The sequence below is a fragment of the Ursus maritimus genome, unplaced genomic scaffold (genome assembly GCF_017311325.1).
Source record: "Ursus maritimus isolate PB19 unplaced genomic scaffold, ASM1731132v1 scaffold_27, whole genome shotgun sequence".
In the NCBI taxonomy this organism is placed as follows: domain Eukaryota; kingdom Metazoa; phylum Chordata; class Mammalia; order Carnivora; family Ursidae; genus Ursus; species Ursus maritimus.
Window position 1 is genome coordinate 28,111,444 of NW_024425230.1, and position 21,898 is coordinate 28,133,341.

A 21,898-nucleotide genomic window follows, 5' to 3' on the forward strand; every position below is an offset into this window, starting at 1 on the left:
CCTGATGCAGGACTCGATCCCAAATAAATTCCACAGTAAAAATAATGACAACCCTTAACTTTCCTCCCTCAATTTCTTGCACTGGTCTGTCCATCCATCCTCTGTCCCATTTGATAAAGGAGAAAGAAAGAAAGAAAGAAAGAAAGAAAGAAAGAAAGAAAGAAAGAAAGAAAGAAAGAGAGAGAGAGAGAGAAAGAAAGAAAGAAAGAAAGAAAGAAAGAAAGAAAGAAAGAAAGAGAGAGAGAGAGAGAGAGAGAGAAAGAAGGAAAGAAAGAAAGAAAGAAAGAAAGAAAGAAAGAAAGAAAGAAAAAAAAAGAAAGGGAGGGAGGGGGGAAGGGAGGGAAATGAAAGGAAGGAAAGAAAAGAATAAAAAAGAAAGAACATGGTATTTATAGAATGGTTTTAGACTATTTAAAACGATCTAAAGCTATTACATTAACAAGTATTGTTTCCTTTCAGTTTTTAAACGTACAGATTTTTAAACAATAAGCTCCCAGGACTTAAATCACAAGAAATTACCCAAAGAGATAGTTTAAAATTTCCTGCAAATGATTTTTTGAAAATATTGAAAGAGGTAATTTCCAAAAGCCATCTAAAATACTTGTTTCATTAGGAAAAAGACAAGAACAAAACAAAAAATTAGAAACCCCTCAGGTGTAGAACTCATGGCATCAACCCTATCTATTATTCAGTTTTTATTTTATTCACATAGTAAAACCTTCCCAAAGAAGCAACTAACCATGTGTCACACCCCGTGGAATCAAGTACAGCCACATTAGCACTTAAGGAAAACAAGGCAACATTTTATGAGCAGCACATACTTTTAAAAGTAAAGCAATAGGTAGAAAAAAAGCTATCTTCCTGATGGGGCATCTATAACAGTATATTTTTTGTGTTCTAAGTAATTGTAGTCTTTTGAAAAAAGTCTTAAATTTTGTGTCTCCATGTAGATGACATTAAAAAAATGGGAGACAGCTGTAGTCCGTCAGTATTTTACAAGAATTTAGTGGCTATGATCATTATAGTCCTGGTTAAGACCAACGGGATTCCAATCTTGGTGCAATCCTTACTGGTTCTGTGACTTTGGGCAAGGTATTCCGACTCACTTTTCTCATCTGAAAAATGGGGATCAAAATTCTTAAGGTTGTTGGGAGGATTAAATAAGTTAATATATGTGAGGCACTTGGAATATTCATGGAAGTAATACTCTATTTTTTTCTAATTATCTACATAGCTGAGAAGACAAATAAGATAAAATAATTAACTTTAACTGATGTTGGCTGATGGATTTTTTTTTTTAAAGATTTGTTTTTTAAGTAATCTCTATGCCCAATGTAGGGTTTGAACTTACAACCCCAAGATCAAGAGTTGCACGCTCAACTGACTGAGCCAGCAAGGCGCCCCAGATGATGGATATTTTTTAAAGAGATGCCATAAGATGCCATATAATCAGTAATAATTAATAATATATTTTACTGAGGACATCACAAAAGAAATGTTTCAGTAAGAATGTCTGAAAGATATGCTAATATATTATGCTGAGAGTATACTATAGTAAATAAGCAATAGTTTTTGCATCTCATAAGATGCTTCTTTATATAAAAGAATGGGAGCGGATGTACTGTATGGTGACTAACATAATATAATAAAAAAACATTTAAAAAAATAAAAGAATGGGAGCAGGTGAGTAAGCCATTTGACTATAATTCCAACTGGAAAATGGTATCCAAGATGGTTGCTTGGGTAAGCTGTAATATGGTCTCCCCAACACACAGATCATATAAAGCTTCTGGAACTTAGAACGGAAGTCTTTTCCTTACAGAACGTATTTTCAACTGCACGTGGATTGTTATGATGAGTTTCCCAAGAGAACATATTAGAACATTCCTCCTACACTATTAATTCAACCTTTCTGTCTTCTTAAGGACTCCCCTATTTCCAAACTACACTAGCAGATCTTAGAATAATTTTTCTTACTATAACCTGATGAAGGGAAAAGACAAACAAAGGAGACGAGAAACGAGGCAGAAGCATGCTTTGATATTCTATGCCACTGGTTTCCAAACAGGTGTAAGAATCAGTCAGAGTCCAGAAGGATCTTGCCAGTGCTGTGTCTGTGGCAGTCCAGCTCATGCTACTCACATCGTTCCTGACTTCATGGGAGAACAGCAATGAGAAATCCTTATCTAGCCCCAGGCTTTGCTTTTCAGAAGAAAACTATGAGACCCTCAAGGAAGGAAGATGGATAGAAAGTCACTGGGTACTAGAGAAGGAGAGTGAAGATGATTGGAAAACTGAAGAATCTTTGCACCGGCAGGCACCTTGCAGGTAACTTAGTCCAGCCCTCTTTGTACTGGAGGATTCCTCTTCACTTCATGTCTGAGAGGTGGTCCCTCAGCCTCTGCCTAAACACCACAACTGGGATCTTACTTCTTTGAATCTGCTTGCTCCAAGCCAGAAGTGTGGGATATATCATAGATTTTCACATCATTTTCATATCAAATTAACCACTAAGCCTTATGTATTTTGCCTCTTAAATTTGTTTACTGTTCCCCCTCCCACTATCTTAGCTGAGGCCTTCCTCATCTCTTTACGTGGTCCTGCCAAAGTATCCAACTACGAGATTTCAGGTTCCCAAATACTTCACCCCTAATCCTTCCTCTCATGGTAGCCTGCAAAGTAGATGTTCTAAAACACAAATGTCATCACATTATTCCTCTGCTTAAAACCTTTTGAGGGGTTACTTTCACAAAGAGCAAAAAAAAGTCTAAGGTTTTAGCTTGAAATGCATGATCTTGTCTAACTCTTCAGTTCATACTGTAGCAACACTACACGGTTGTGGTATCCACAGGCACCACGCTGTTTCGTATTTCCATGCTTTCGTTCATGTTGCTGCCTTGGGCTGGAATACTCTTTCTTCCTCTGTCAAACAGATAAATCAGTTCAGGAATTATCTTCCAGAAGGCATCTTTTGACACCCTTTGTGTAATATAAAAAATATTCCATGTGTAAATCACTGCACTTATCTTGTAATACTGAAATCCTCCAGGTGAGTCCCTCAAGGCGGGACCATGTCATACCCTTAGCACATGGCACAGGCCTCACGGTAGCAGGTGTTCAATATATGCCCAGTAAATACCAGGACTTTTTCTGAGGTGAATTAAAATTTATGGCTCCACACCCGGTGTTGTACGGAAGTGTTGAATCACTATGTTGTACGCCTGAAACTTATATTACACTGTTTGCTAACCAACTGGAATTAAAAAAAAAAAACAACAACTTAAAAAGAAAAAAGCAATTTATGGCTCCCGTTGTCCAACTTTTGCTCCATGCAGTGATAAAAACTATCTCTCCAGAGAAATATAGCATTTGGATAGTGCATAAAAAGGCAAAGTTTAAATACTATCTATATGACATTTTTCACTTACCTAAATTGCTGTACGTTGCACTACAGGGATTCAGGTCGATAGTACCTGAAGCGTCTTCTTTTTCCTCTTCCTTTTCCAGTTCAGGTAGGGGCAACGCTGCTGTGACTGAAGGGCAGCCTCCATCATCTTGCTTCACAACAACAGATCTTGGATCCCGAGGAGAAAAGTCCTCTGTCACTTCATGGGTCTTGTGACTGAAACAAATCAGACTGTGGTCACAGTGGCATTCAAAGGTCTTGCTAAAATTTAGATTTATGGCAGACATATACTTGCCAAGCATGTAAATAACCAGCCCCAGAGTCACAGCAATGGGTCATAAGGCCTAAAATACTTGTCTGAATACACGGCAGCCTTCTATTTATCTAATATGATTCATACATGTTGAGAATCCAGTTTGGTAGAGGAGGTATAGTAAGCTCAGAAGGAAGCTTGAGAATGAGAAGCAAGAAGTGACATTTTAGGCAGGAGGTGGTGATGATAGTGGTGGAGAAGGCTGAATGCTTAACTGGTTAAAGACAAAATACACACATGCTTAGTGAAGTACTTAGCATACCTACTATACTATAGTACTGTAATATCAAGTAATTTACTCTATAAACTAACCTAGTATATAGTATTTACTACATGCTAAAGTATTTAGTAAAGGATCAGGAATAAAGTTGAGATTAGACTAAATAAGGAGGTTAAGCAATCGCTTTAGTAGGTAAACTGAGGCCAGGAAAGTCTTGTTGCCAGGAGGACAGAATCATCAACCTTTGCCTGCATGCATGCAGCAGGCAAGGCGAATGGAAATGAAAGTTCTGCATTCTAGTTAATCTTATTTATTAAAATGAATCTGAAAGATCCTGTTGGCCACATACCACAATGCGACATCCATACTACTTTGTGTTTCCAATCTGTTTCTCTGCTGCCTGCTCATTTGCTTATAGCTGTCTCTTACAATCTTCCCCACTTCCCATTCTGCCTGAACTGTCAATTCTGTTGCTATAAGTACAAGGGGATGGAATGGTCATTAAATGTTGGTAGAAAAAACTAGCCTAGTTAGGAAATCTCACTGGGCTAGCCAACAAAATAAATTTGAAATCAGGCATCTTTAATGGTTTCTGAAAGTGTTCTTAGACTGTCACACACTCACCAACCCTTCTTCCTGCTTTTGTTTTTTTTAATGTGGGCAAAGAGAAAGAAGCAAACATCTTATATACTATTACATGTTATTTCTGGATTTTCAATTGGCAGCGAATCATGGTGACATTTACAAGTTTCTTTAAAAGAGGTACTTTGTTTGATCATGTGTCATCAGAACATATATCACCTGTGGATTTGAGGGAGTAGATCTGAAGAAGGAGTACCTTCTTATCAATCTTTCATTATGGAAATGATGCATGTGTCTGAACAGAAAAAATAAGCCTTGAAGTCTGCTGGATATACAACTTCAAAAATACTCCTTCAAAGCTGGCAGAGCCAGAGGTCTCCCTATACTGGAAGTGAGCAATGAGCTGGAGGTTCCTTTCTGGTGTCTGGCTCCGGAGGACCGTGGTCAGGTGGAAAGGAACCACTCCACTAGCAGCCAATAGGGTGCTTCATGTAAAGGAGGCCTCACACAGTAAAGCATGCTGCCTCTTAATGGGCTGCCCTAGGTCATCAACCCGAAAGAAGGGCTCCAAACGAAAATGGTTTCTCATAATACGGAGCATTATAAAATCAATGTAAGAAGGGGCCTTCACTTCCCTGCATTAGCAAAGACAAAACAAAGTCACCCTTCTGAGACCCTCTAAGACACCACTTAGTGCCAAGACTGCAGATGGCTGAGTACTTATCAACATGTTTCAGAAGGAAAATGACCTTTATTGGGCAAAAGGTAATGTAAGCCATTTCTGATTTCAAAGGACAAGTGTACATATAAATTAAAAGTGACATTCTCTTCTTATTTTAGAGTTAATTTAAGAGGTTTCCTAAAATGCTGTTTTTAGGCTCCTAACCTCTGCAAGCTTGCTCTTGCCTTTTCTCTTTCCCTAATCTCCTCATTATTACTAAAAGACAGCTCTCTTTTCCATTATCAAAAGGGACTGGTAAAGGTTGGTTCAGAAACCACAACTCTACCCTCCCTTGTCTGTTTTCCTCCCAAGCAATGGGCTATTTACCATGAGCCTCAGCTATTGTGAACCACAGAAAGAGTGGCTGCTATCAAACCGTGAGGAATTCCCTGGGCCTGTGCCCCACATACATACAGCTCTGTGCTCCTAAGAGCTTCTCAAAACAAAATATGGATGCTAAAAAGCAAGAAATGTTTAAGACTCACCCACTGTACTCACTCATACAATTCCCCATTAAAGGATGTTCTACAGGGCCTTCTTTGGTCTGCTAATCATGTTCTGAAGCTCTGATGTACCAGAGATCCCACTGAGCTCGGGAGGACTACAAGTTAGGTAAGATACAAGTTTCGAATTCTACACCTTAATATCATCCACTCACTGCACCTTGACCTTTACTTTAGGGGTTTGGTCTGGGAAATGTGCCAAACTACCTCTGGGAAGCAAAATGAAAACTAGTTTTATTAACTCTTTGAGGATCAGGGCAGGACAACCTATATTCCACATAAAGATTAGTTTTCATAAGCACATTTTCAGTAAGTACACTGGTATATTAAATCACCAATTAAAATAATCATCAACTATAAAGAACTATGCAAAGAGAGCTGATGAAAGTAAAATCACAAGGAATTGCAAATGGATGCTAAGATGTTTAATCAGCACTGACAGCAGAGTCTAAAAGGAAGAATTAAAAAAAAAAATCCATCAATGATATGTCACGTCTTGATGCTTGAAGGAGGAATGGGTCTTTGTATGATGAAAATGGTAAAAGAGAGATGGGAAAAGGAGAGGCTTTGAGAGTTCAAACTTAGATGTGGTAACATGCTATGACTAAAAAATGAAAAAGAACTGAGAACAGCATCAGAGAAGGCTGACTCAGTCACTACGTATCAACAGACAAATTGTCTAGAAAGAAGGAAGTAAAATCTGACAATTTATCTGAGGCATATTAATTTTTTAAGGGAATATAATTTTTGACCATTGATTTTTTTTGTGCCATATTTAGATATGAAATCAGAAAACCCTCCCAAATAGTAAAATGACACTTTCCAAATATACAGACTTTATCTCCTAACAAAGTGTTCACCACCAATATTTCATCAAGACATGTTTAAGATAATGGAGAAAACACCAAAATGGGAATCCGAGAATCCAGGTTCTGATTCCCTATTCCTTGATCATCTGTACAAACCAGAGAACAGCTTCAGGAAGAAGATAGTGAACAGAATGAAAATTTCCCCCATTTCATCCATGAGACAGAAGGTTAAAAAAAATCTTTAAAATGAAATTACAAGAAAGCTACTAGAATTTCTAATACACTCTATCTTAGCACATCTTGAAATAACAAATACGACAGGGGTAACTAGATTTTTTTCAGGTAAGCACAACTTGATATTCATTGCTATAAAACAGAACTGTTAACTGATAAATGGCCCACAAAGAGGAAGTTATGGTTTTTCTATTTCTACCAGTTAAATTCATGTTGAAATAATCCCTAGTTCTATAGTGCTATGTAGAATGTCTACAACAACTATGGTGTTGACATCTAGGTCCTTAATTGTCAGGCTGGGTCACACACTGACTTAGCCTGCTATTTTCCTGGACCCTCAGCATTCACTCTGTTTTCATAATGGAAGACAACACAAGTTTGTGTGTACCTCAGGCTCTTCAACTGTCTTTTTCATTAATGACCAGTTTATAATTGAGATGTGGAATGTCTGACCCAACACTTAAAAAATCAAATCATAATCTCCACGAAGACATCTCATTTTCTGAACGTGGAGAATGAATTTAAGGTGTTCAAAGGAAACTGTAACATAGTTACAGATTTGTCTGTTATACAAACGAATCCCTTGGTAAGGTTATCTCTCATCAGTCTGCAACATTCATACATAATTCAAAGCTGCACAAGCAATCTCCTGTGGGAAGCTCACTTGGTTTACCCAGGTGGTAGGATTAATCATTACACCATCAAATGAAAATGATCTTTTTTTTTTCCTGGCAAATTCGTACAAGACAGATTTTTGTAAAAATTCTGTTAAATGTCTAAATGTACTTTTTAAAAAGGCAAATCAAATTCTGCATTAGAGTCCTTTATGCATCCAAGTTATTTCCACAATTTCTGTTCAACTTTATCTTTAAATCCAACCACCTCCATTCAGCTTCAGAAGGGACAGTAAATGAAATCAAGCTTCTACAGAGACCATCTGCCTCTTTGGGCAAATGGTATTCTAACCTCCCATTTGCCAGCTCTCTTCAGCAACATTTGTCTCTATTTGCCCAAGACAGCCAATTAACAAATGTGTGATTTTTAAAACCTCTTTTTACCCCTAAAATTCATATTAAAGCAGATCAGAAACAGCATATCACAGTTTTGTTAACTGGTTTCAGAGCTGCTGATTTCTGGGGTTGCTGGGGTAATGGACTTTTGCAAAAATGGAGTATACACCCACACATGAGGAGAGTTCAAAGTTATCAAATCCCACACCTTTAATCTATCAGAAGGAGGAAAAGCTCTGTCTCTTTCTGTCCCTGTAACCCCTGCCAATGTGACATTTTGTAATCCTATCTTAGTTTCCAGTCATCAACTTGATTTTGCTACATTTTCCAATTACTGGCATTCTCAGGTAGAAAAGTGTTGTGTCCATTGATCACTATCTTAGTGTCTCCAATTTTCCACTAAGCCTTCTGTAGTCTTTCACTGCAAACTTCAAACTTCTCCTGAACCGAGATTAACCTTTCACTGAGATGTGATGATTTCTTCCTAATATGTCTAACAGAGGCTGGTCAAAGGCAGCTCTTACTGGTGTGAATGAAGGGGCTAGGTCTTGGGATGGGGAAGACTGGCAGCCAAGAGCAAGGTCTTGAACAGACTCTAATTTTCAGACACTGCATGGTTTCACTTTTTTTTTTAAACAGATGTGAATAGCAAATTAAAAGTATCTTTACGGCACCAGTCCGCAAGACAGCAAAGTAGATAAAAGCAGAGGCCACTGTAAATCACTGTCATCTTCATAATACTAAGAAAAATTACAGTTTTAAAATCCTATGAAATACAAAGTCAGAATGGTATCTGCACAAATTAACAGAGCAGATAAACTAATCTTGGAAAAGAGCAATAAAAGAAGGCTGCCTTTTTCAATAACAGTCACAGAAGGAGCTTCTCATCACCATTTAGGCCTTGGCTCACTTCTAAAGAATGGTGTGAGATATGGATGGATATTTCCTGAAAAAGCAAGATAGTAGAAGAAAATACAGGCCTCTCCCACAGAACTACCCAAGGGAGGATGTGGGCCCTTGACTTTTTATGCACGCCTAGAAGCACTGGAGAAGCAAGTCACAACACATTTTCCACTTTCCTCCTCCCTCCCTCTACTGCCTGTCTGCCCTTGGAGTCAGGGGAGGGAGAGGGTTATGGACACGCGAGTCTACAAAAACACTGCGGGCTCACGGAGGGGCTGGGAACCCAAACCGCTCAGAACCTACCCCTACTGCACACTGCTCAAGCTGCATACTTTTCTGTTTAATTCCCAAAGACACTTCAGGAGGCTGAAAGAGTTGCTTTCATTTTGCAGATGGGGAAACCGAGATAGAACGAAGTGAAATGAGCTAAGATTACGAAGGTAATTTGGTAGTCGAGTCCGGATCTGAACTGACACTCTGAACTAACATCCACCACGCGGGCACCATAAGGCAAGCTTGGTATATTGTAGAGACTCAACAAGAGATGCTTGATTATGAAGATGAAGAAGTAGAGTGCTTTGAAAAGAATAGAGTTATTATTGAAATTATTAAAAGCTATTATTAAAGGGTATTAATGATTACAGATGTGTTCTACTTTTGAAAAATTCTAAACAAAGTAATTATTTACATTGCAAAGGATTACTTTAAATAGGAGCTATTTGAGTACAGAAAGACTGGGTTTACAGATACACCACCACCACCGCCTCTGCATTTGCTGAGTACTTGGTACTGTACTTAAATATTTATCTCCCAACAATACCACTCCAAGTAAGGCTTGTTATTTCTATAATAGGGAATCAGAACAGCAGCCGAAACTTACATAGTACTTATTGTGTGTCTGTTCGAAGCCCCAGTTCTCAAAAGCGGCACTACTGACATTTTGGACCAGGTTAATACTTTGCTGTGCAGAGTAGGATCACACTAGGATCTCCTTCCTCCCCCCTCCCCCCAGGTGTTGGAACCACTCTCTCCTTCCCTAGTCATGATGACCAAATTGTCTGCAGACATTGTCAATGTCTTGGGGGGGGGGGAGGAGCACAAAATCTACCCCCTTCTAACCTTTTACATAAATTCTTTTAAGTCTCACAATAATGCACTAGGCAGATTATTATCTCTGTTTTACAAATAAAGAAATTAGAGTCCAGAGAGGTTAAGTCGTTTGCCTCAGGTAACAGAGCAGTTCAGCTCTAGGGTCTGTGCTCTAAACAGATATACTATTCTGCCTCTCGGTTTATAGAGGAGGTAACCTGAGCAGAGCTTGTCCAAGATGACAGAGCCAATAAGTGGTGAAAGCAGGATTCAAATCCAGGTCTGAGTGACTTCAAAGTCAATGTTCTAAAATATTACGCCAATTGTTATCGGGCTGTAATGTGCCCAAGAAGTACCTCGGGAGCTTCCTAAGATGCAGATTTGCGGCTCCCACCTCCAGGGACTGATTGAACAGCTCTGGGGGATGGCCCAGGCATCTGAATTTAGAGGAACACCCCAGGAGATTTTGACCCAGCTGGTCCTAGGGCCACGCTCTCAGACACTATTTTCACTGCCCCCACCCCGCCCACCCCCGGCCCAGAACAGGGCAATAAGTATAAAAAGGATCAAGGTGTAAAAAGTGAGTAAGAAAATTTTGTTAGGAGCATCGCTGCTCAGAAGTGATATAAAAGGAAATAAAATAATTTTAAGTAGTCACAGATGAGAGATTCATAATGGGCTATTAAAAAAAGGGGAGGGGCTGTTTTGGAACCAATCCTTACCTTCTGAGGTTCATTCTTAGAATACAATTACACAAACTCACAAAATGTTAGAAAACAAGGATTTGGTCTAGTTTGACATTTATGATTTTTATTTGAAGCCCTGACTGGATAAAGTCGCTTCTGGAAGTAAAAAGCAGCATCTGTGACAGCAGCAACAGGTGAGTCTCCTGACATGCAGCATGACCTCAATCCCTGTATCAACGGAGGACAGAGATGAGCACAAAGCACAGACCCCTCTGACTGAGAAAGCTGCTACAAGAAGAGGGGCCTTGGACCTGTACTTTCTACTCACTGGGCCAGGGTTCTCTTCCTAAAATGTTTTCTTCTGCTCTTCCTGTTTCACATCCCTGTGATCTGTCAAGGTCAGGTCTGAACTACCAGCAGGTCTTCAAGGCCTTTCACAGTAAGGCTGCAATGTATGTTTCCACCCTTATTCCAAGTTTTCCAACACACAATCCTTTAGCTCCACACAAACCAAGGTATTTCTACATGGTAACTCCCTGTCCCTTGGACACACCATATTCTCCATCTTTGCTGAACCTACTTTCCCTACCTAGAGTTGCCTCCCTTCTTCTCTCCATCTATTTCAAACTCAGCCAGTCATTAAAGAGTACTCAGGCCTCACACTGCCCAAGACATTTTTGTGTCTGTGGGGACTCTTCCTTCTCTGAACACCGATAACAGGTGTTCTGATGAACATTTGCACCGCCCCCCCCCCCCCACCGGCCCCAATTCATATGTTGAAGCCCTAAACCCCAGTGTGGCTATATTTGGAGATGGGGCTCTAAGGAAATAATTCAGATTAAATGAAGTGATAAGGGTGGGACCCTGTCTGATAGGATTAGTGTACTCACAACAAAAGATACCAGAGAGTTGGTTTATCTCTTCCTCTCTGCACAGGATTCACTGAGGAAAGTGAGGACACGGTGAGAAGGTGGTCATTCTGCAAGCTAGGAAGAGAGACCTCACCAGAAACCAATTCAGCTGGAACCCTGACCTTGGACTTCAGGCCTCCAGAACTGTGAGCAAATATATTTTTGTTGTTCAAGTCATCCAGTCTGTGGTATTTTATTTATGGTAGCCCAAGCAGACTAATATGAAGGGACAGATAATTACAGCAAACACTCAGTAAATAGGTGTTGAATAAATCAAATCAGGTGGGATCTGGACAGCAAGGCACTAGAGGTTATCACTAAGGATCTGTATCTGTACTTCTCCCAGTAAAATTGTGGCCATGGAGCCTGCCATTAGGACAGGTTCCAGTGTGGAGCAGAACATTGGCCGAGGCAGAGCGGAGCTTCATCCCTGTGCCGGCAGCACAGAAAGGCCAAAGATGGATTCCTGAGGCTCTTTTACCACATGAGAACTAGGACTGGGGGCAGGGAGCTGATCAGTGCACATTGCTGTCATCATGTTGTTTTTTTTGGCAGGCCTTTCTCCCTGCTATTAACAAGTCACCATTATAGAGGCATCATATGAGAACAAACTGCTTGTCCTGGAATAAAACGTTTAAATATTACCTGATAACTCCAATCAATACTCTACTACAGTTACGTTAAATAATCACTGGCTGAAACTGTGGCCGAGAGGTCTGAACACAGGCCTGGAAATTAGAAACTCAAATTTCACTTCAGCACTGCCACCACTGCTAGTCTGCCCCTGCCTTCCATCATTCACCTATAAAACGAGTATAGTGACATTTATAGGAGTATGTATTAATTAGGAAATTCATATAAAGAACTTTTAAGAGAGTGAACAACTATGTTCAACTATGCCCATGTTGAGTACTTTGAGACTGCCTGACAGCTCAGTGAATCAGCACATAGCCCTTCCTGGACACAGAGCTACCTTCTTGTACTGACGCTGACTTTATAAAAGACATGGCAGACACCAATACACTCAACAATCACCACCAAGAGTGCAAAAAGAAATCCCTTAGGGGCCAAACACCTCTGAAGTCAGAGTCTGGCTCTGCGACCTATTGGCAGAGCAGCCCTGGGAATGTTGATGAGCCTCTGTTTCTCAAGATCCTATAAAATAGGAAGGATGCACTGTCATAGATGTTGGGACAACTGAGACAACGTGAGTGAAGTGTTTTAAGAATTATATAGTAAGATACTGGTGTTTAACTTCAGATGCATTAGGCGAACAAGGAAACAAAACTGACCCAATAAATGGGGGAAGTCTCAGCTGGATTCTTTACTTTGGAATATATTCGTTATGAGACTCTAAGCAAATAGCTTGCTTCTCTGGAGTTTTATCACCTTCCAGAAGGGAAAGGAATGTAAAGCTATCTGAAGACCATCGCATCATGGTACACATAAACATAACCATTCTGCATCATTCTGTGATTAGAACAAAGGGAGATATTTATCAGTTCTCTGTAAACAGGATTATTTAGAATTTCAACAGTAAGGGCTTTATGAACTCATCTAACTTTAGGAATAATATGTCCGCAAATGTAGATGTGATCTTTATAAATGCTTATAGTCCAGAAGTTTCTTTAGAGCAAATAATATGTGATCAGGAGAGCAAGTGGCTACTTTTGGCTTCTGTCTCCAATTTTTTTTCTTTATGAGAAATAGGAATTTGATCTTCAGAGGCCAGTCTGGTCCTTAGCATGAAAAGATGACTTTGATAGGATTCTCTTAGCAAAGAGTAGAGATAATGCAAATTAAGGTAGAACTGGAGCATAAGCATTAAAAAAGAAATTCAAGTTTCTAACTGAAATTTACAGAGAAAAGGACATTACATTTTACCACAGTCTAAAATGTGCTCAGACTTTTTTTTTCCATACTAGATGTGCATACATACATGAATATAAAGAGACCCAGACTCTGGGTACTTCAGTGAGTTGCAAACCTGTGTAGTGTTTGGCTAGAATGGATACTGGCCACAAGCATGCCTGACAAGCACAGACAAATCAGATATTATAGCTTAGTCCAAAGACTTAGCCAGCTTTTTCTGTGAAGAGTCAGTAATAAATATTTTAGGCTTTATAGGCCATATGGTGCTGTTGTACCTAACCTTGCTGTTATAGTGCAAAAGTAGCCATAGACAACTTACAAATGAATGAGTGTGGCTGTTTTCCAATAAAACTTCATTTAGAGAAACAGGTGACAGGTTGGATTGGTCTACAGGCCATAGTTCTCCAACTACTGGTCTAGACTCTTGAACCTTGGAATGGATTAGAAGGCTCCTAGGATTGACTCCTGGATTATTGAGGAATATAGCTTAGTTCTAAGGACTCTAAGAAGATCAAAAAGATCTTGAAGGATAAAAGGAAGGCTTATACAGATGAATGGCATTCCTAACGGAGCAAAGGTGTGCCAAATCTTATCTGCCTGTCCAAAACAGAAGTTGGCAGAGGTCTGGACACAATACCGGCAGTGTGAGGCATAGCTGAATTCCTGAGATGTTTCTGGGAGTCCCAGAGAAACCAGACTTACACGATACACTGAAACACATGCTGGGGGTCTTTGCTAATTAGGAACATGATGTTTCAGGGCTGATGAAGCTAGAAAGGTTTGCCAAAAGAGGCCATTCTGTGGGTAAATGAGATCTTTAACTTTGGCTGACAGTATTATAGTTATTTTGGGTGAGTTATAGTTATTTTCTTAGGCATTGACTAAGGTTTTATAATTGATTAGAAAAAATTTTTTGAACTAAATTTTTACAGACATGTGACTGGCAATAGATACTGTCTACCAATTATAAAGTAAAGATGATTTCAGTCAACAATAAATTTATCACACTGTTCACTGAAAAGATGACTAAAAGGACATACTTCAGGAAGAAGGAAATTGAATCCAGAAGGGAGGAGTGAAATGAAGATGGGATAGTGTAAAAAAAAAAAAGAAAAGAAAAGTGACAAACATGTGAATAAATCTAAAATGAAAAAGGATGATGTGATCGGGAGTGCCTGAGGGTAAGGGACGTTTCTTAAGACTGGGCAGTCAGTGAAGAATCTTTTGAGGAAGTGACATTTAAATTGACAGCTGAATGGGGCACTTGGGAGGCTCAGTTGATTAAGTGTCTGACTCTTGATTTCAGCTCAGGTCATGTTCTCAGGGTTGTGCGATCAAGCCCCACGTAGGACTCCGCGCTGGGCGGGGAGCCTGCTTGGGATTCTCTCTCTCCCTCTTCCTCTGCCCCCCACCTCCCACTCTCTCTCTTAAATAAATAGATAAACAGATAGCTGAATGACAAGGAGCCTGCCATACAAAGATCTGAAGAAAAAATTCCAGAGAGAGAATAGCTGATAAAAAAGGGACTATGTTTGGCATGTTGGAAGAGCAGAAAGAAAACTGAATTGTGAGAAGCTCATGAACAAGGGGATGAGAAGGAAATAGGTTAAACAGGTAGGAAGAGGTCATATTATGTACGGACTTCCTTCGCTGTGTTGACTCTATGGGATTTGATTTGAAAAAGAGTACTTGGCTATTCCATTGAGATTAGATTAGAAGCGGCAAGAGATTAAAGCAGGGAGATCAATTAGGAAAATACTTTTCCTAAATGGAAAAGGAAAATGAGTTGAGATGATGGGTGGCCTGGACCAGGGTGGTAGAAGCAGAGACATTAAGAAGTTAAACAGATTTGGGTATACTCTAGAGGTTGAGTTAATAAGACTTGCTGGCATTTTGCATGTAGGGGGTGAGAGAAAAGAAAGACCGAGGATGACTCCTAGTTTTCTGGAATGAGCAACTGGGTGGATGGTGCGACCATTTACCAAGAAGGGAAGACTTTGGTTGGAATAGATTTGTAGGGAAAAATCAAGAGTTCTGTTTTGGACATGCTTCATTTGAGGTATCTATTTGATGTTCAAGTGGAAATACCAAATGGGTAAGTATGTGAATCACGGGGAAGTCAGGGATGGAGTCATCAGAATATATCTAGTATTTAAAATATTTTTTTTTCTTTAAAGATTTTATTTGACAGAGAGAAAGAAAGAGGAGGACAGCGCACAAGCTGGGGGAGTGGTGGGCAGGGGGAGAGGGAGAAGCAGCCTCCATGCAGAGCAGGGAGCCTGATGCAGGGCTCGATCCCAGGACTCTGGGATCATGACCTGAACTGAAGGCAGATGCTTAACTGACTGAGCCACCCAAGAGCCCCTAGTATTTAAAATCTTGATACCAGATGCTGTTTAGCCAGGAGTTAGCCATTAAAGTTTAAAGAACTCTTTCTGGTATATGGTCATGATGGGAAAAAAAAAAAAAAAAAAAGAACTTAACTTTTGGAGATACATACTGAAACACTTACAAATGAAATGTCTGGGATTTGCTTCAAAATAACAGGGGGAAGGAAATAAGGGTATAGATGAATCAAGACTGGCCATAAACTGATAATTGTTGAAGTGTGGTTTTGGGGTAAATGGTGGTTCATTTTACTAATTTATCTATTTTTGTATGTGTTTAAAATTTTCTTTCACAAAAACTTTCACAAAAATTATGAAAATAAATAAAAGGACCCATTTTAAGATGGTATCCATTGAAAGGTAGTCCTATAGTACTGATGTCATGGTCAACATTATAAACAAGGCACTCAGAAAGAAAAGAAGCCAGAATAACTGGGGTTCAAGAGCAAGAGGGTAAATAAGATTAAACAGATGACAAAGGTCACATATATAGGGCCTTCTGCAGTGTGGGGGATAGGACTAGAATTACGTTTAAGAAAGAGCACTTGGATGGGGGGCGCCTGGGTGGCACAGCGGTTAAGCGTCTGCCTTTGGCTCAGGGCGTGATCCCGGCGTTATGGGATTGAGCCCCACATCAGGCTCTTCTGCTATGAGCCTGCTTCTTCCTCTCCCACTCCCCCTGCTTGTGTTCCCTCTCTCGCTGGCTGTCTCTCTCTCTGTCGAATAAATAAATAAAATCTTAAAAAAAAAAAAAGAAAGAGCACTTGGCTGTTTTAAAAATAGACTATAGGGGTAAGACATTCAGCAAGGATTATCTTAAATTCTGGTGCCCTAAATGGAATTTATAAAGAGGTCAATCCTATTGCTAGCTACTGTGCTAGATGCTTTACAGTTATCAATTTAGTCCTTACAGTAGCTCTGTAAGGTAGGTATTATTATCACTATTACTATTGTAATAGGTTGGGAAGCTTTTGTGTCAAAAGTTACACAATTACCAGTGGTATAGATGGAATTCAAATCTTAGGCTGACTCCAGTGCTTTTCTCACTATGTGACATTATTCCCCATGCTATGGACACCAAAGAGCTGCAGAGATGGTAGGTAGGCTAGTGCTTCTAAAAATAATAGTGGAGGAATTCTCACCTGATCATAGACCAGAATAACCACTAACGTTACTTCTCTTGATCCAGACTAGTCATATAGAAATGATGCCTATGGATATATTCCTGAGTCAAAATTTGACTAGTATCCCTGTCACCAGTATTTCCACTTTCCAGCCCATTTTCAATAGTACTGCCGACAGAGATTTTATTGGGGAAAAAAAAAAAAAGTTGGGGCACCTGGCTGTTTCAGTTGCTGGAGCATGCAACTCTTGATCTTGGGGTTGTGAGTTCAAGCCCCACATTAGGTGGAGAGATTACTTAAAAAATAAAATCTTAAAAAGAAAATTAAAAATAAATAAAAATTTTTTAAAAGTCACACACTAGGGGTGCCTGGGTGGCTCAGTTGGTTAAGCGTCTGCCTTTGGCTCAGGTCATGATCCCAGGGTCCTGGGATCAAGCCCCACATCGGGCTCCCTGCTCAGCGGGGAGTCTGTTTCTCCCTCTGCCACTCCCCTGCTTGTGCTCTCTCTCTGTCAAATAAATAAATAAAATATTTTTTAAAAAAGTCACACGCTTTCGCCCTTAAAAATGGTTTCTGCCCCAAAATCTAAAGATAAGGACCAAATATTTCAACATACCGTGCAAGCCTCTTCACAGTTTGTCTCAGCACTTCTCAAACTTTTTGTTCTCAGGATTCCTTTACACTTAAAAATTATTGAGAAGCGCAAGGGCTTTTGTTTATGTGAATTCTACCTATTGATATTACATTAGAAATTAAAAATGAGAAAATTTAAAAATAGTTACTGGTTCATTTAAAAATAATAAGCCCTTTAAAAATAGTAACCTAAATAACATTATTTTCAAATCTCTTTAATATCTGGCTTAACAGAAGACAGCTGAATTCTTATATGTGCTTCTGCATTCAATCGGCTGTGATATGCTGCTTTGGTTAAAGTACAGTTGACTCTTGAACAATGCAGGGGTTAGGGGCACTGACCCTCATGCAGTTAAAAACCTGCATATAAACTGACACCCCCAAAACTTACTACTCTAGTAGACTATTAAGCAGAAGTCTTGCTTATAGCCAATTAACACACACATATTTTTAAAGATTTATTTATTTATTTGAGAGAGAGAGCGAGAGAGCAAGCGCATGTGAGCACTAGCAGGAGGGGCAGAGGGAGACAGAATCTGAAGCAGACTCCACACTGAGTGTGGAGCCTGATGAGGACCCTGATCTCATGATCCTGAGATTACCACCTGACCTGAAACCAAGAGTTGGCTGCTTAACTGCACCACCCAGGTGCCCCCAATTAACACGTATACGTATTATATATTGTATTCTTATAATAAAGTAAGCTAGAAAAAAGAAAATGTTATTAAGAAAATCATAAGGAAGAGAAAATACATTTATAGTACTTTACAGTATTTATAAAAAATCCATATATAAGTAGGCTCATGCAATTCAAACCTGTGTTGTTTCAAGGGTCAACTATGTATTAAAAAAATTTGATCTCATCCAGAAATATAGGTGGGAAAGGAAAAAGTATATTAGTAGACTTTTAGATAATTGTGGATATTCTTCTTGGTACTATAGCAGAACTTGGTAAGTAGAAGTCTCTTAAAGGTTACTTGCAATGTGGAATCTGAAACTGTATCAATAAACTTTTTGGATTCAGTTGCATTAAAACCTATCCATCCAACTTGTAGTTTCAATGGATCTTTTACTTACGTATAATTTTGTAATATTGTGCATTGGGTCATTTAGAAATTACCAATTCACTGAGTTATGCAGATCTTCCAAATGTTGACACATTTCATTATATATTAAAAAATATTTTTATGCAAATACCACCACCATCAATCTCAGCAGAAAAATCTCTAAGTATTAGGAAGCTGTCAAGGTCATGGTAACAGATACAAGTTTTCAAAAATTCTTATTTTTATTTGAAAGCCTGAACTTTTTATCATTGACAACAAATCCTGTCAGTTGTTTTTCCCTGAAGTAATAGGATTATTATGCTCATTCTTAAGAGAGTATCTTCCAAGCTCTCAAGTCTGAATAGCCACAGTGGGTCTGCCACTTGTTCTTTCAAGGTAGTCCATGAAAAAGGTGGCTAGGGGATGCCTGCGTGGCTCAGTTAAGTGTCTGCCTTCGGCTCAGGTCATGATCCCAGGGCCCTGGGATCGAGTCCCGCACCAGGCCCACTGCTCAGCAGGGAGTTGGCTTCTCCCTCTGTCTGCTGCTCCCCGGTGCCTTCTCTCTCTCTCTCTCTCTGACAAACAAATAAATAAAATCTTTAAAAAAAAAAGAAAAAGGTGGCTAATTCAGCTTTATAACTCAAACTATTTTTCCTTGCAATAACCACCATACTTTGGTATACAACAGAAATAATCTATGTATACCCATTTCATCACACGGAATTTTTAAACAGACAGTCTCAACGGCTGAGATTTAATAAAATTTACTACTTCACCAAGGACATGCTTATGTGAAACTGCTTTTTTAAAAACTATTTGTACAATATTATGCTATGGCTTTGACTTGTGTTAAGGTGTAAGTAGTTTTGCCTACTATTGTTTTTGTACCATCAGTGCAAATGTCAACGCAGTGAAAAGAATAATGTCTTGTTACGAAACGATGACTTTTGCATGATCACTATTTGACCTTGCCTTGACCACATTTGAAGAACTACGGGCCTATTCATTATCCTTTTCCAGCCACCTGTCTGGACTCTGTTTGCTATCATCTTCTCTGTGACTCTGCATATATTGTTCCTTTTGCTTACAATGTCTTTCCCAAGCAGCGGGAAAAATCCTGTCTGTTAAGATCTGGTTTGTATTTCATTTCTGAGAAGTCCCTTTTAAGCTGATCTAATCACTGTCCTTTATGCTCTGTACCACTGCACACATACACTGTTTTAGCGTTTATTACACTGAAGGCAGAGGGGCTACTGACATCTTAAATCACCCAACCTGTGCCACACCCTGTGTGCAGTCTTTTACCCATTTTCCCTTATATCCTCACACTAACTCCATGTGATGGGTGTCATCACCATCACTGTACACTGAAGGGCCAGACAAACGGCTGAAGTGAAGTCAAACTGAGACCTGTTATTTCAGCAGTGTGATGATCTTTCTTTCCCCCATCTGTCCCTATGGCCCATATACAGCACAGTTAAGATATCCATTTTTTGTCCCCTGAAGAATCAAATAAATGAATTTAATAGCAATCTAATCCCATAATAAAAGGCTCTACGAAGTCCCTTATCTTTTAGGGTCTGGCCTTCAGTTGAGTATTTTTTATTTCTTATAGTTTGGATTTGGAATCTTCATTACTTATAGAAAAACCTGAATTTTCATTTCTTCCAGCAGTGTGTTCCCAGCCATGGGATGGTAATTTAATGATTACACTGCCATCAAGCTGGAAACACAAATGTTAACATTTGACAGTAACATTTTTCCCTTTCAAAGTTGCTTCAAGTAAATATCAATGGTGTATCCAAGTAAATTAAATAATTATTGAAAAAGCAAATGGTGTATATTTTTCAATGAGTATCCATGTTCATTTTAAAACTTTCCAAAAAGTTTTAAAAAAACTATTTAAAATCTCTTTTTCTCCTTAGTCTGAGACAATTATGAAATGTGACAATTCTAGTGTGTCTCTACAAAAAGCTTAATACCTCAAAAATGCTTTACTTAGACTACAGCACATTAGCTTTAGATTCCGAATGGTGGTGAGATCGGTGGCCCCCAAAGTGTAGCCCCAGGGCCAGCAGCCTCAGCATCACCTGAGGATTTGTTAGAAGGGCAAACTATTAGGGCCCACACAACCTCAGGCCTACCACATCAGAAACCTTGGGGGTGGGGCTGGCAATCTCTGCTTTAACAGCCCTCAAGTTACTCTGATGCATGGTTAAATCTGAAACCAATGGGGCAAACCAAACGCATTGTTTGGATTCATGGATGTTACTTCTTTTCTCTTTCTTTCTTTTTTTTTTTTAAGATTTACTTATTTGAGAGAGAGAGAGAGAAAGAGAGCACATGTGGGGGAGGGTGGATAGGGGCTAGAGGGAGAGGGAGAGGGAAAGCAGACTCCCCACTGAGCATGGAGCCCACCTTGGGATCGATCTCAGGACCTGAGATCATGACCTCAGCCAAAACCAAGAGTTGGGCACTTAACTGACTGAGCTACCCAGGATCCCCTCATTGAGTTACTTATTAAGAACTGATAAATTTTGGACGATATGACTGGCTCACATACAAGCAAATCTGTGAAAATATAAGCTGTATAGTAAAGGTCTGCCATGCCAAGGGCTTGAGCTGCCCTCAAGCCCAAATATAGTGGCATAGAGCCAAAGAATCTCATTCCACAGAAGAGAGGCCAAATCATTGCTTGGCTCTTCCTTCCAGGATGCGGATAAACACACCACAGCCATACTTAATGAGGAGTGAAGCCATTTATTGATCTTCAAGAACTATCTGACATAAGTAACTCCAACCATGTGCTGTTTAAATTGCTTTTTTCCTAAATAAAACAGTAACTTGCAACACATGTGTTTTATTACTGCTGGAGTATGATATTCTATCATCCACGTTCAACTGCCAATGACAAGACTACTTTTTCCAGGTGTATATTATCACTATTCTACTTGCTTTGCTATTATATGGATTTAAGGAAAACAGGAACTTGCTAGCATTTTGACAACTATTTGGGGGTTATGTAAAAAGCTTATTTTTGTGAAGAATATATATATAAAACTTCTTAACATTTTGCTAGAAAAAGTGAAGGCATTAAGTATTCACTTAATTTTTATTTATACTGTTCTAACAAAATCTGGTGAGAGGGTCTGCCCAATCATAAAAGTTTGCTGTCTTTGCCAAAGAAAAGGCCAGGGCTGGTAGAGAAGGCTTACTGTAAGTAAGAGGGAGGCCGATAGAATCAGATGAAAGAAATACTCAGGGCATATTTTTGCTTAAAAATAAAAGTACTGGGGGCCTGACTGGCTCAGTCGGTAGAGCATGCAACACTTGATCTTGGGGTTGTGAGCTCAAGTCCCACATTGTGTGCAGAGGTTACTTAAAAATAAAATCTTAAAAAAAAAAAGTACAGGATATAAGGAAATCATCCCATTTGTTACAAACTTGGG

At 39.3% G+C, this 21,898-nt stretch overlaps 1 protein-coding gene across 5 annotated transcripts in view; it reads right to left on the reverse strand.

Annotated features, from left to right (window-relative positions):
• PEAK1 (pseudopodium enriched atypical kinase 1) overlaps positions 1-21,898 on the reverse strand; it is a 293,673-nt gene that overhangs the window by 47,626 nt on the left and 224,149 nt on the right. For all 5 annotated transcript variants that reach the window (XM_040642949.1, XM_040642947.1, XM_040642948.1 and 2 more), the window contains one exon: positions 3,429-3,622. In XM_040642949.1, the coding sequence (XP_040498883.1) occupies positions 3,429-3,622 (194 nt within the window). The remainder of the gene's footprint in view (positions 1-3,428; positions 3,623-21,898) is intronic.